Genomic DNA, 15,213 nt, shown 5'->3' with positions numbered 1-15,213 from the left:
GGAACTGAAAGAGAAAAAGCTATTTCAGAGAACAAAAGGGCAGAGAATGAAGAGATAAAAGTTGGTTCGATGATAGTAGTGCTATTCCTTTTTTTTTTTCTTCCGAGAAATAGTGAGGAATTGTAGAAAGTGTTGAACAGAAAAGGAATAAAGCAGAAATAGTCTCCGTGAAGAAGTGGAGTGAGTCAGTAGAAAACGGGGGGGGGGGGGGAATTATCCGTTAATCGACTTGCCCTAGGTGTGTGAATTAGACACTTTTTTTTTTTTTTTTTACTCTATTCTAAATCTGAGAACAGTATTCTAAGGTAAGGAGAATTTCTGTTTGCAGTATTATTTAGGTCCTTACAAAGTACTTTTAGGGAAAGAAGAAATACTTGTAATAAAGAGGAAATCAAATGATCCTGAGAGTGAAGCCGCCACAGATGAAGTGCTAATACCAGGAAAGACGAGGTAAATAATGATCCAAGAATCGATATCATCTCGTTTGAGGTTGTGAAAGCAAAAAACCAAACAGAACAGCTTGTACTGAAGTTTACCAGGCTGTCTTTTCCCGAACGGGAGAGAGTCAAGTATGGTGATCAACACTGCGTTGCTTGTTTTTTTTTTCTTTGAGATTAGAGGTATGAAATTTTTTAGAGCTTTCCAAGAACAAATTCTTTTCTGTTCAAGACATTACTTTTCACCTGTTCAGCTGCCAATTTGTATAAATCCCAAATCTGCATAACCTTAGAATGATAGTCTCACATTTGGAGTTGTGCACCAAAAACTTCCCGAATAATTTCTGATGCCGCAAGAAAAAATGTAATTTGGCTAATCGATGACCCTTCTCCCTCAAGGCTGGCTGTTGTTGCCTTTCAGCACTCGTTCATAATCCAACTGAAAACCCACCGAAGAAATTTTTCCTACTCTTTTTTCAATCTGTCTATTCTGTGGAACAAATTAAAAAATGTATATATCACAAAAAGTACTTTAATTTAAAAAGAATTTAGACTGTATAAACTTCCATAGCTCAAGTTTTCCCTCCCAGTCTTTTTTTTTATTATTATTATTTCCAAGAGACTTGGCAAAACGGTCAGAAAATAAATACAGTTCAACAGACACAGCAAGATGCGCAGATCTACCATATCGCAATATTCATTAGGTCACTATGAAACCTAACAAGTTAAAGGGAAAAAATTGGACTGTATAATAATCACAACGGATTCGAGAAAATGCTTTGATACATTTTCCTTCGCTTTTTATTGGTTTGCAAAATATAAAACATTTCGAAGAAAAATGTTAAATCAAATGCTTAATTTTCTCTATCTGCTCCAATATTTCATTGATTCCTTCCTTCTCTGGACTAGCTTTGAGTTCTGTAAATGCATTACAAGACCAAAAGGGTTTTCGATATATTTCATGCTCAGAAGGATACGATTAATGCAGAGATAGAGGAGAATGCGATGCCAAAAAGTCAATTATATCTACTGATGGATGTTACAGCTTTCTGGGTGATAAAAATGAGGAAGTTTTGTTTTCTAGTTTCAACATTTTAAAAATCGGATACGGCTTTGTGGATTTAAAAGATAGATTTGTGATGAGCTGCATTTTTAGCTAAAATTCCCGCACACTTGTTTGAGAGCAAGCTTTGATTAAGGGGTACCAATAAATATTTGGAGATAAGATAATAAAAGCATGTCCAAATCGAAGGTGTCAATACATCGAAAACTATAATGGAGATAGATGTAGAAAGTTACCTTGGGTATAATATATGTTAAAGATACCAAGCTATTTTATATGTATATAAATATAAACTCGGGTTTTAATCCATTTCCCAAGTAAGCAAACAGACAAGTGTCAACAAGTTTGCGCCTTACTTGACTTACTTGTCTGTTTGCTTACTTGGGAAATGGATTAAAACTAAGTTTATATTTATATACATATAAAATAGCTTGGTATCTTTAACGTTAAAATATAATAGAGGGAGTCGGGTTTACAAAAGAAGGGTTTGGTATTCTAGTGGACAGACGAAAGGGGTGTAAAGAAAGATGAAAAATATTTGGATAGTTCAATCGGAGAGGTGTGTGTATTCAGAAACAGCCTAGAATAATTTGTAACGTTAAGAGAAGAGTCGTAGTGAATTAACCAAGAGAATAGCGTAGCTGCAACCAACAGGTTATGGGTCCGAATCATCCGGTGACATATATTTGTGAAAATCTTCAGGTGAGACAATTTTTGTTCCTCAGTGCGAGACAACTACTCTACTTAGTAAAAGCTTGTTTAAAACGTACCAGGAGAGTATGAAAGTAATGAGTCTTTTTTTTTTCTCTCGATTCGAGCGAGGCATAAAACTTTACACATCGCTAAATGGACATTAGTAATAGTCTAGTTCCACCACAGTGAGTGCAGCTGCAATCGGTCACATGAATGCAGTGCACAAGTAGTTCAAAACAGTGCCTGCCAATTAGTTGCATGTACAAAGCAGAGTGCTCTTGCTTGTGGACTTTTTGGAGAGAGGCGCTACCACAATTTAAAATGGTACATGGAGGTGGGGAAAAAACACCCATCTCCTGACTATTTACTGCCTGTTTGGAATTCGAGGACGCATTTTGCGACAATAGCGACAAACTGAAACAAGCTATTTCAGTTTGTCGCTTATTTCAGAGCTCCGACGTCGGCGTAGACTTAAGGGGTTGCAATATGGCGTATCAAGCGGTGGCAAAAGTGTATGTACAAAGAATGACGGTGATTTTGTTCAAAAAATGACAGAATACTTGCGAAAGATAAAGGATTAATCTACGTAAAAGCCAGGGAGGCGTTACTTTCGTACTGCCCCAGTACTATGTTTAATCTGGAGCAGATTAAAGATAGTAGATTTCAAGATTACTAATACCCACGCTACTAATGTACTACCATTTTACAGCCTTTTGTGGATGGTTACCACATAAAGACAAAACAAAAATAAATAAATAAAATAATAATCTGGCAGAATGATCCATGAAATTTTGAGCTAAAGAAGATTAAAAAGTCGGATAAACATTCTGCATTAAGTACACGAATGGTAGCTGTCAAATCTATCCTAGGTTTTGGTAATCAAGCATTGTTTTTAAGCCAGTTAATTCGCCGATATTCTTCATGTAAAATCTATTAAGAACTACTATGTAATCAGTTTCAAATTACATGCAAAATGATAAACTTAAAAAAAAACTCGGCAAATATTAAAGCAGGTTTTCTACGTTTATGTCCAACCCCTGTATATATGATACAACATGCACAGTAATCTAGAGAAAGATATATATCAAACATAGAGGGGTTAGAATAAATTCTTGTAACTTACGTTTTTGACAATCCTCATAACTTCACATTTGAAATTGGGATCATTTATCCACGGCTGTAACAGAACAAGAAGGAGGTCAACAATGGAATAAGCAGATTGCAAGTGAGGAAATTCAGATTAGAGAAAAATAAATGACAAACGAAACCCGATCCTATATAGCCAACCCTATCTCAATAACATAGATGCAAAAACTCGTATGATCGGACGCAATTTTGGGTATTTTCTGGTGGATAAGAGACCAATCAGTAATTCACTCGCAACTAAGTATACTAATCACAAAACAAATATGAAAACCCGAAAATGCCGACTTTTTTTTCCCTTGTAAAAAATCTCTGTATACACTTTGGTGATTGAAACTTTTTTTTTTTTATTTCACTTCTTGTATTTTCATGAAATCTGTTTTCTTAAGGAGGAAGCGTTTTGTTTAGAATAGCTCTGTTTTGTCTAGCTTATAAATAACAACCAAAAATTTCTTTAAGTGCAAATGACCGCAGAAATCGATGTTAGAACTCGTCTGGAAAAAAAAAGCATTTTTAATGAAATTGAGGTTTCCTTAAAATAAAAATGAATATATTTACTTTTAAAGCAGTTACTTCTCCTGAATAGATTCAATCGATAAAAGACAATTCCTAGGTTTCGGAATAACTAGCATCACCAGAGATGTGGAGGTTAGCTAGAAGCAGTAAGGCAAACCTGTTGAAATAAGTCGAGGATCGAATCGGACGTATGGAAACAGCAAGCGGATCTCCTTCTAAATTAAAGTAATATAAAAGATGCCACTGCGATGGATATTGATAATTTTGAACAAAACTAGTAAATAATATCTGAACGGGTACCGAGTCCAGTTAAGATATTATCGCAAGTTCTCAAACAGTGAGGAGTACTTGATACTTAAGGCCGATTTTTTTTTTTCCCGAAACGGTAAAAACAATAGCGATATTTACGTCGACTATGATTTTTCTTTCAAGAGAAAATAAAGTTTCAACTAAATACTACAATGCGCCATAAAAAATGGCGGATGAGAATATGAATTGATTTCAATTCATATCTCAATAAAATCAGGGATAAAGTGTGTTTCAGATCATTTAATGTAACATTCAGTCGTGAAGAGTCAAATGCATTTTTTTTATTTCATCATGAATATTAGCAACGTATGGATCTTTAATGTAACAGAAAGAAAATCAAAAGCGCCACAACTATTAAGGAGTGAATCCAAAATAAAGAAAATACCTAAAAAGTTAATTTTAAAAAATCGTCGAACACCTTTTATTCCCCAAAGAGAATAGGCGCAACTATCAGACTAAGTTTTTGGAAATCGGTACGGACCTACGGCAGAGTTCATACTGCCGATGATTCAAAGACTTCAGGCGTGAGAGCACGGCTGACAACTATCACCATCTCGTAATAGAAAACTCGATATAATATAATTCACTGAGTTGCTAGATGAAAAGTACGACTGAATTTTTTGAGGGAAAAAAATGCAAGTCGTGCTAATAATAATCATCGCCTAAATAAAGACAGAGGCTTTATTTAGGCGATGGATGGATGGATGGATGTCTAATATCCCATTTTTATCTATTCAATGTGCTTTGAAGGGGAGGGGCTGCTCTATAATCCATGAAAATCTCGTAGCATCGACATCGTATAAAGAAGATATCTTATAATTTTAATTATAAAATTAACATTTAAATAGATTTTAACTATATTATAAAATTCATTATTAAAGGAAGGGAATGCAACAATTAAAGAGCATCTGCAGAGAAACATCCGATGGAAAAAAAGTTTCGGAAATCTCTAAACTAGGTATTATAACCAGATTATGTATTTTCACATAATCTGGAAATAAAACATGGAATTTGGAAACGTTCTCACACTAGGCTATGAAATTCCTCTCCCGCCTAAAGACATTCACAAACATCCCTGCATGCGATAAGGAATAATACGTGAGAGAGAGAGAGAGTGACAGTGGACGAGCTGGAAGTTGGAGTTTTTGCAAATTTTAATATAAAGAAAACAGAAGAATGTAACAGAATATCAGCGCGTGCATTAAAAGAAGGTACAAAGGAATCGGTAATGGTTTGATATCTCAAGAATGAAGCAGTATTAAGAATAACGTGTCCAAAGAGAATAAGAAAATTATTGTGAAGACCTGAGTACAGAGCATTCTGAGCACTTCTTCCTTCCCCTACCCACTCTATTAAAAAAAAAAAAAAAAAAAAAGTATCAAGAAAAAGTAATTTTAAAGTTTGAGTTAACAAAAGTAAATAACAACGCAGAAGAGAACCACTAAATATCAATTACATGTAAAATTATATGAATTATGTGGAAGGAATGTTACAGAAATGTTTTTTTTTTTGTATTTTATACTGAAAAATTAAACTGCACTTTCGACTTAATCTTTCGCCAGGACTTTATTACAAGTCATTTATAACGGATAATTATATTAGTTATTCATCTGCATAACGGCTTAATAATGAATCGGAAAACCAACATCTGCGGCAATTCATCATCGCCGTTGTACTACCCAGTGCCCAAGTTTTCTTCCTTCCTCCCTACTATTCATGCTAGGGAGAAGTGAAAGCACGCAATTATATGAGACGCTGCAATGTTACCATTTACAATTTAAATAGATTGCATATATTACATAAAATTTCATAGCCTTGAAGACCTTTTACTCGACGAATCTAAAAGAAATTTATGCGCATATTTTAAAAATTTGGAAATCAAAAATATATAGTTAGACTAGGAGTTAAGAGATTCTTAAAAAAAGAAAAGCTATCCATTTATAAGTATGTATAACCTTAATCTAAAATATTCCATTATATTTCAAGTTTGCCATAATTTTTTTTTATCCTTATAAGTTTGCTATAATGAATGCTTCTTATGACCGATTAAACGTTTGAAAAGACAAATTACTTCCAAAATAAACAAGGCTTGGTTGTTTATTTAGTATATATCAATAATTTTATGGAATTAAATAGGGCACTTATTGATGATTCACAAAACAATTCATATCTCAATCGTGTTCCAGTCTTCACACAAACACATCTTTTCGCTTTCGTGGAGTCTATAGCGTGTGTATGCACACAAGTTAAAATGAATCGTTACGCTAATATCACGCACAGCCAAATTCTATCCACGTTTTTATTCTTCTGACATGTTTATATTAAGCAATAAAGCTGCGTCACAAAATACGGGGACGAAACGTAGTATTATCCGAAGCGATACGTATTAGCAGTAAGTTTGTAGGAATGCTTCGCAAAACGTTTGTCTGTCCGCCCATCCATATGCAAGTTATTCCGGAACATTGGATGGTCGGAGTTGATTCAAATTTGGTATATGGAATCCCTACAAATGTCAGCCATTCCAATTGTCGGACCATCTACAAAAGGCACAATGGAACAAAAATGCGTCAAAATTATAGCGATAACCACGATTTGAATGAATGGAAGTTAATAAAACTGGAGGTTTAAAATACACAAAAAAAATATCCAAGTGATTCATTTTTAATGTTTCAATCTGCACATTTTTATTCAACAAAATTGGGTCAAGTATTTCGAAATAATAATCGGAGCTAGCTGGATGGAATTTAATGAAATGTATTTTTCAATTCTGGTTTCGGTAGGACTATTTATAGTGATAAAATTAGACACAAAAAATTAGACTAAAAAAAAAAAAAAAAGAAGTTAAAAACTCGTCAAAGTGTCATAAACATGCTATGGCTTTCCTAACAATCCGAAGAATGTAACAAAAGTATCAATCGATACGTCTTTGAATAACTGAACTTTGTTGAATATCATGATAATTCTCGCAAAAATAATGAGAATATCAAAACTTCAAATCTGATTAACGTCGGAGTGGATATGACAATGAATGTTCATTACTGTACCCACTCCGAGGACTGGTTGAACACCTTCCGATTTTCAACTAATCCTCGGTTCAAGACTACTTTTTTTTTTTTTTTTTTAAGAAAGAAAAATCTTTAAAAGTATTTGAGAAAGACTATTTCCTTGAGTTAGTGGAAAGGGAACTGTCCTTGGAACTCACACAATGAGTCTACGGACTCCATAATGTTTGTGTAAATTATAGAAGTATTTCTGCTATGTACAACACACAAAGTATTTACTTCTATTTTGAAAAAAAAAATTAAACCCATTTATGGAGAAGATAACTGATTCCTACCAAGCAGATTTCGAGAAAAGCAAATCTACAAATGATCATATGCATATAAACAATTATTGGAGAAATTTGGGGAATTTGATATAAATATTTCAGATTTTTGTTGATTTCCAAACAAGCATTGAACGGCGACGGCATTAACAGAGGGAAAATTCTGAGGTTATGATACACTTCGCAGTACCAGATAAGATAGTGAGACTTACAAGACTGACAATGGAAAATTCAGTACAGGTTTAAAAAAATAATAATAAATAAATAACAGATCTCTTTCCAATAACCAAAGGATTAAAACAACGAAATAGACTAGCTTCAATGCTTTTTAAGTTAGCTTTGGAATACATTATCCGATCGCTGTCAGTAGATAATAAAGGCACTCTAATAAATAAATCAGTGAAGAATGTGGCATAAGCAGATTAGAACAGATTAACATCATGTCAAGAACTAAACAGAAAGCAGAAGAAAGATAATTAGAAAAATCAAGATACGCGATGCAGCTATAATTTAATCAACAAAAAATTATTACCAGGCAGAATCAGTTAACTGATAAAAGTGAAACTTTGGAACCTTGAAATAGAAAAGTGGAACAACTGAAATATTTAGGAGTAACGATCTAGAATTCACCTGTCAGTTTGGTAGAAATAATTGACTGAATGGTATGACTTCTGCTGGCAAACTGACATAAGGTTTAGGATCAAGGGTTAGCGACAGCTGCCTGCCATAGATTCTCCCCTACGCCTTTAAAACATGGATACCTGAGAGCTAAGCTATTGGTGACAGCGGGTGGACAATCGGATGCTCACCGATTTACAAAGGGTGAAATGAACTCTACTTATTCCCTTTGGGAAAGAAAGAGGCGTTACAGATGTCGGGCACGTTTTGATTTTCGATTTTTTTTTTTTTTGGTGGGGGGGGGACGTTTTTCGCTAATTTCAAAGTGCTGGAATTTCTTTATTAATGGAATTTAACGCCTCAATAATGTGGCAAGCAACGTGTCCTTTTGGATACCTCTGTCGAATAAGAGTGAGAGGTTAGATTAATAATCCACTAAGAAGCAGTGTATGATACGTCGAATATTAATCCTAATCATGCTTGGAATAAGAGCCAGTAATTCGCTGCAGTACTTGGTTAAGAATCGCCGCCGTTGTTCTATACCGAAAGCTTTCATAATGATGATAAAGCATAACAAAGATGAGCAAGCAAATACAAAAGAATGACAACAGAAGTTATATACAAAGAAGTAATAAGTCTCGACTGAAATTCTATTTCTTCATCATTCATTGCCTTTAAAAGTAAAGTAAAGTTCCGATTTGTTTAAAAGTAAATGAACATCACTGAGGTTGGGAGTACAACCACGCTGTATATGAAGTAGATATGCAAGATTTCAACTGCTTATCCCCCGCCTCCCAACACGCACACAGAAGTAATTTTCTTATTGACATATAAACGTGAAGGTGGTTGGGCTATCGAAGCATGATGAATACTTCGATAGCCTTGCACATGAGAACTGCTTTCAAATGCTGCGGTGTGCCACTGCCTATTTCTACCTGACAAAGCAACGTAGCGAGATTATTCTCTAGCTAACGTGGATTCCTCCAAAAAGCGTTATAGTATGTCGTGGAACTGTTTTAAAGTATATCGTCGATGGGGGTCCGACATTGCTCATATTATACGATTGAAAACAAAGGAAGGAGAAAGTGTAGGCTTTGCTCGAGCGACCCACAACGAACTTTGACAACTCCACACCCACAATAAACAAAGAGCAATAATAATCAAATCATTTATCTCGTTTTGATACAGCAATCTGTCGTGAATGTGCGTTACCACTACAGGCACATTCACGATATAGTTACTTAACGACTATTACTCAATAAACAAAAGGCAAGAAATAATTTTCCTGCGATAATTGCGATTATGGTTCACTTGGTGCGATTAAAATCAACCGACTAGAGGATAATAACTCCACTGTATGCATCATCACTTTCACAGGGAAGTTGCTTGTGCAACTGATGCAGAGAAAATGTAATTTTGGTCGTGATGTACAAATGATAGTAATAATTGCCAGATATTAACAAATTAAAATTTTCTAATGGCTCTTCCCCAATGTCTTAAATATCATCAAAATTGGTTCAACCATTCTCAAACTATTTTAGAAAGACGTTTCATTGGTTTCGTCATGCCTGCCCGAACGGCAAACGAAGCCAATAGATGTAGCAAGCGAACGCCTATTTAAATATTAAACACGCGGAAACATTCTTTTTAACCCACAAAGGCTCTTCATCTTTATCAATCTGTCTGATAATTATATTCACTTTCGATGAACGGACTTTTTGAAATCTATTTTCCGTACTGGGTTTTCATCCTTGGACGTTGTCTTGCTTGTGTTCCTCATTGATTTATTTATTATTAATATATTTTATTTATTTATTTATAGTCGAATTCAGTTATGTTGAGCAATAGTATTTGTTTCTTCTTCAAGTAACTACTATCTTATTAACAATTATTTAAGATTTTTGAATGGAAATAACGTATATGTAATGTACAATGTATATGCTCGAATATAGCTACTAAAAATAAATAAATAAATAAATAAAAATAAAAAAAAACGCATGCGCTGCAGCAAACAATTACTGTCTTAATAATACAAATACACTAAGAATCTCTTTTACAAAGTACATTTTTCTGCCCGGTTATTAATGGCAGTATTTTGTATGAATATATTAATAATAGTTTTGACCTATTTTTAGAAATAAAATGTCGTTAATTAGCAATACCATATCATTTAAAGACGGGCACATGACAGGAATTAATAATTCCTCACTTCGCATACTATTTTAAGGTAACTATATAAATCCAAAAACGCAATCCTTGTTAATCGATGCTCCGAAACGAACATCATAGGACTCACCTATTAAGGCAACGAATTCAATTATTCATCGTGGAATTAGGTCTTAACATTAATCAAGGGTTAGCATGCAGACATTCCCAAGTTTGGATGTCATTATGACCAGTGCAAAAGCTTGTTTGTTGTTCCTTTGTATTCTATTATTTTTACTTTATGTTTGAGTTGTGTTCTGAGAAAAGGAAGTGCTAGGAATGATTCTGTAATATAATTTTGCAGAGAATTATATTACAGAAGTTAAGTTGATTATAATCGGTTGAATACTCAGTCTATTCGGCTGATTGGTGTGTGGTTCCTCACAATGATAGTCTAATTTGAAACACACTACTGATTCAGATAAACTAACCCAGGATTGTGATCATCACGTGTCAATAAATATTTTATTTTCATTTCAGGAACTTCTTGTATCATCGAAGTGTGCTGATATTCCAGCAGCAGTAGAACGGGTCGATTGCAGACACTTGTGCAGGAATGTTACTGTGAAGCTTCTTCCTGTTCTCCCCAAAATTCTTTTAACGATTCGATATAGTCAAAGAAACTTTTTTTTTTTTCCCTCGAAGTTACTTATTGAAACCTCTTACTCAATACTTAGTTGCAAGCTCTCTACGCTTTCTAATCGAATTTCAAGAGCTCTGGAACAATTTGGGGCTCACTTTTCCAAAGTGCAGCTGCTTGCGAAAGACTATCAGTCTCTACACTAATGCTCATCTCTCTTCGAAATTCCAGGAACCTGAAATGTAGCGGTTTCACAAAATACCACTTCTCAACTTTGTTAGCGTTCGTATGATACGCGACACAAAAACGCATTGTCTCACGGCTGGCCTGGAATTTACGTAACTTACTATTCATGCATTAGCGCTTTCACCAGGGGTGAAATGGAGCTTTCCCCAAGTGAATATCAGTTTTAGGAATCCCGAGTTCTAACCTGTCTTTCATCAAAAATTGACAATAGTACAGTAGTATATGTCTGATTTAAAAGCAATTCGTTAAATACGCTCTCTTTACCATAATACCGATCTCCAAGATTGGAAGAAAAATCGAAAAGCTTCGAGAAAGACAATGTAAATACCAGAGCTACAGAGAACTGAAATCACTTTTTAGGGGGGGGGGGCGGAATAAGATGTACTGGAAATATGATAGCAGAGAAAGAACATCGATAAAAACACAACGTGTTCAAAGTGACTCAGAAATAGAATCGAACAACACTACTGACTATGACGGAGAAAATGTCAATGACGACAATACATTAACAAATGATTAGTTTGACTAAACAGCCAAGACTGATTTTTCGTGCAATGAGGACGATTCACAACTGTTTCATATGTAATTAATTTAGTCTAGAATAGTAAGAAACACCATTCGGTTTAGAACAGCGATTGACTACAATGGAGTTGTAGTACTTATTAGGAGGAATTTGAACAACTGTTGTTGTAAATAAACATTCAATTCTTGAAGGATATCTCTATTTACGTGGATGGGATTATTTTCCAAAACGACAACCAAAGTAGTTTACATAAGTTTCACTCCATGGGCTAATTTGCAACAAATTACAACCGTAATGTGTAATTTATGACGTTGTATACTATTTATGGATCAATTTAAACTCAAACTATTTTCCTAATTCTATTTGTGAGATATATTGTATAACGTTTGCACAACAGCACAGTACTTCATCACAAGAAAATGCATTCACGCCAGCGCATCTCGTAACAAATGAATATGTAAGTCTTTACTGGCGTTGCCGGTTAAGTTGTTTCTGTTCCCACCGAGCTCTAATCCATTCGAGATCAGTTTTTCAATAAAACAACGGATGTTACATTAAAAACTAATGAAATCGAGCAGCGCACTGGGATGATTCACAGTTTTAATCCTCAATTCTTGACTAATCCTAGAGAATTTCTTCGTTATTATTTCAGATATTTTGGGCATGTACGTGTGTGTATATACTGTATTTACTCGGATATAGCTCGCACTTTTTGCCCCAAAATTAAAGTTAAAAATAATCGTGGTGGCGAGATATATGCGGGGATTTTCGACAACTAAAGTTTTTCAGGTAAAAATTAAATTGACGTTTATAATTAAATCATCAGTATTCATTATAATTTATAATTGCTCACATTATCAAATGAATGCATTTAAATTTTAATTATCAACGTTATTTACGCGATCGGTCATCCACCTTCATCAACCGATATATTTTAATCTATTAGGGACAATGCTTCTGTAATTAAATTTTTTCTGGCGAAATCGTGTTCCAAGCTCTCAAAATCTAATTGCACAACAGTTGTAATGATTGTCTCTTACTCCACCTCCGCGCAATCCAAATCGAGAAGAAGTCAATGCTCTCACTCCCACATTTCCTCTACTGGTTGCTTCCATCTCTATGCATATGGTTGGTGCCGTATTAACAAAAGATTACGCGATCCAACAACAAAGGCAAGCCGGCGATTGTTGAGTTGAAATATTGATTCTCTTCAACCGATTTCCCAAATATCTATTTCTTGAAGTATTAAACTTTTCGTGTGCGAACTATATGCGAAACTTATTAATTTCTTTTTTCGTAAAGTAAAATCAGGGGTGCGAGATATATTCGAATAAATACGGTATTTGAAGCATGGATCTTCAAAAAGAATGCAAATCATCGAGTCTAATTTATATCTAGAGGACACAATATTTCGCAATTGAAAGTGGGTAACGGGTAAGGAAAAAAAAAACAAAAGAAAAGGAAAAAGCTTCTCTTATGCGTATTTTCATTTATATAAAATCAGTCGCCGTACAAAATTTGCTTTCCTTATGAACACATACAACTGAATCATTAACAACATTTCTGAATAAGAAAACATTAAACATCGAACAAAACACTCTGATAAATGAAGGTAGATAGAAATGTATCGAAAACCAAATCAGAATGCAATAACATTATTCCGTACTTAAATATCAAGCTTTAGCTAATCTCCGATACGCAAGAGCTGAGGGAGAAAATTCAGTTTTAATGTCAACACAAACATTTTTAACCTTAACATGTTTTGTTGCAAAGAGAGTGGGTAGTAATCTCAATTAACTTTAATAAAAAAAATGGAAGTGATTATTTTATTTTTACTATTAGAAATAACGCTCTCTTTTATGTCAGGAGTGGTCAAACTGAAGGTCAATCTCTGCTTAAAAAACAAGTAAGCACTAAAAAATTTAAAGACATCTCTACACTGTTTGGAAAGAAGTTAACGAACCCCCCCCCCCCCCATAGACAAGATACATTGTGTCATGTAACGAATCACGCATTCGTAGCCGGTATAAATTGGAGAAATATGATGCTCCCAAATCAGAAGGAGGGAACTGACGGAATTTGAAAGAGGCGTTGTGATAGGATGTCATGTTGCAGGCCTATCTGTTCGGCTAATTGTTGACAAATTGGGCCATCCCAGGTCAACAATCAGTGATGATACCATACTGAGATAGAAGCGCAGGTAGTCAACTGCAAGTGCTACCCGCAGTGAACGACCCACCACACTCACCGAACGTGACCATAGAGTGCTACGGAGGATAATATGTAAAAACTACCATTCGTCCGCTGACTCGTTGAATGCGAGTTTTCCGGGTATCGACTAGAACACGAATCTGCACAAAAAAACATTCAGAACCGAGACTCAACATGAGTTTCCATGATGGAGCCCAATATGCAAGCCCCACATTACTCGAACTAACATGCAGCGTCATCTTCATTCTAACCAATCACTCTACACCCTCTACTGAGCAGATAGACGGATGTGGATGTGTCTTACTAGAGTGAGTAACTCCAACTATGAAATTCGAAGGTGACGGTGTGATGGTATGGTCCTGTTTTTCGTGGCACCAAAAACACTGAACTCCGAGCGGTATCTGAACATTCTAGACAATGCAATGCTTTCTACTTTGTGGCATTTCTACGGAACTGAGTATTGTCTCTTTCAGCAAGACAATGCACTGTGCCATAAGGCTGCTGCTGTAACTGCGTGGTTTGTGGACATGAACGTCACCATACTTGAATAGCCTCCACAGAGCCGTGATCTCAACTCTACTGAAAATCTGTGAGTGAAGTGGAGTTGGTTGAGATCAAAGGAAGGCTGACCTACAACAGCCAGGTCCTCAATTACATGCCTACGGGAAGAATGGTCCAAAATCCCCATTGATCGGTATCGTACGCTTGTGGAAAATATGCCCCATAGGATTGAAAGGAGGTTCTACATGTTATTAAGGTCGGCGCCATGACTGTTTATGGTGTCCGTTGACTTCTTTCCAAGAAGTGTATATGAAAAGCTCACCTGACCTTTAGATGTAGGTGGAATCCAAATATCACCCCTCTTACAAGAAAACACAGTAGTACGAAATGTAGACGAAAAACACTGATATCAAGAAACCACAAATATACTAAAAAAAAAACTTATCATTCTTGTGGACATATTACATGATCCCAACAACAAACCACTGGTCGGAGAGTATATGACACGACTACCAGTCTCGCTATGAAATTTATTTAGCTGAAAAATTTTAATACTGTTTTTTTTTTTTTTTTGACACACGAATTCTTGCAATTTACATGGGAAATATTCACACATCACAGAAAATCATTACGTATCTTGCAAACTCAAACTGAAAGAAGAATTTTCTCCAGAAACACAAACCATGCTAAACAGAAAGATCTCAACCTAGCTAACCACAATCATATCCAGCAAGCTAATTTCGCTTAAAATTTTACATTTTACCCATATTGAAATCATTCCGATACAGAATTTAGAATCGGTCTGCTTAAGTAATTATGTGCTAAATACGACATAACTTATGT

The 15,213-nt window shown here is 35.0% G+C and overlaps 1 protein-coding gene across 10 annotated transcripts in view; it reads right to left on the bottom strand.

Moving 5' to 3' along the window:
• The window catches only part of LOC150100053 (MAGUK scaffold protein DLG1-like), a 741,341-nt gene that overhangs the window by 550,211 nt on the left and 175,917 nt on the right, over window positions 1–15,213 (bottom strand). For 7 of the 10 annotated variants that reach the window (XR_016549250.1, XM_090402768.1, XM_090402765.1 and 4 more), the window contains one exon: window positions 3,317–3,370. The exons of the other annotated variants lie outside the window; for them this stretch is intronic. Coding sequence is in view for 6 of the 7 variants with exons in the window: in XM_090402768.1 (XP_090258894.1) it covers window positions 3,317–3,370 (54 nt within the window). In the remaining variant the exon portion in view is untranslated. The remainder of the gene's footprint in view (window positions 1–3,316; window positions 3,371–15,213) is intronic. 10 annotated transcript variants of the gene reach the window in all.

The sequence above is a fragment of the Typopeltis vanoorti genome, chromosome 13 (genome assembly GCF_054136105.1).
Source record: "Typopeltis vanoorti isolate ZY-2024b chromosome 13, IOZ_Tvanoo_1.0, whole genome shotgun sequence".
Taxonomy (NCBI): domain Eukaryota; kingdom Metazoa; phylum Arthropoda; class Arachnida; order Uropygi; family Thelyphonidae; genus Typopeltis; species Typopeltis vanoorti.
Note: the sequence above shows the minus strand (reverse complement) of the source record. Positions and strands in the feature narration are given on the sequence as shown.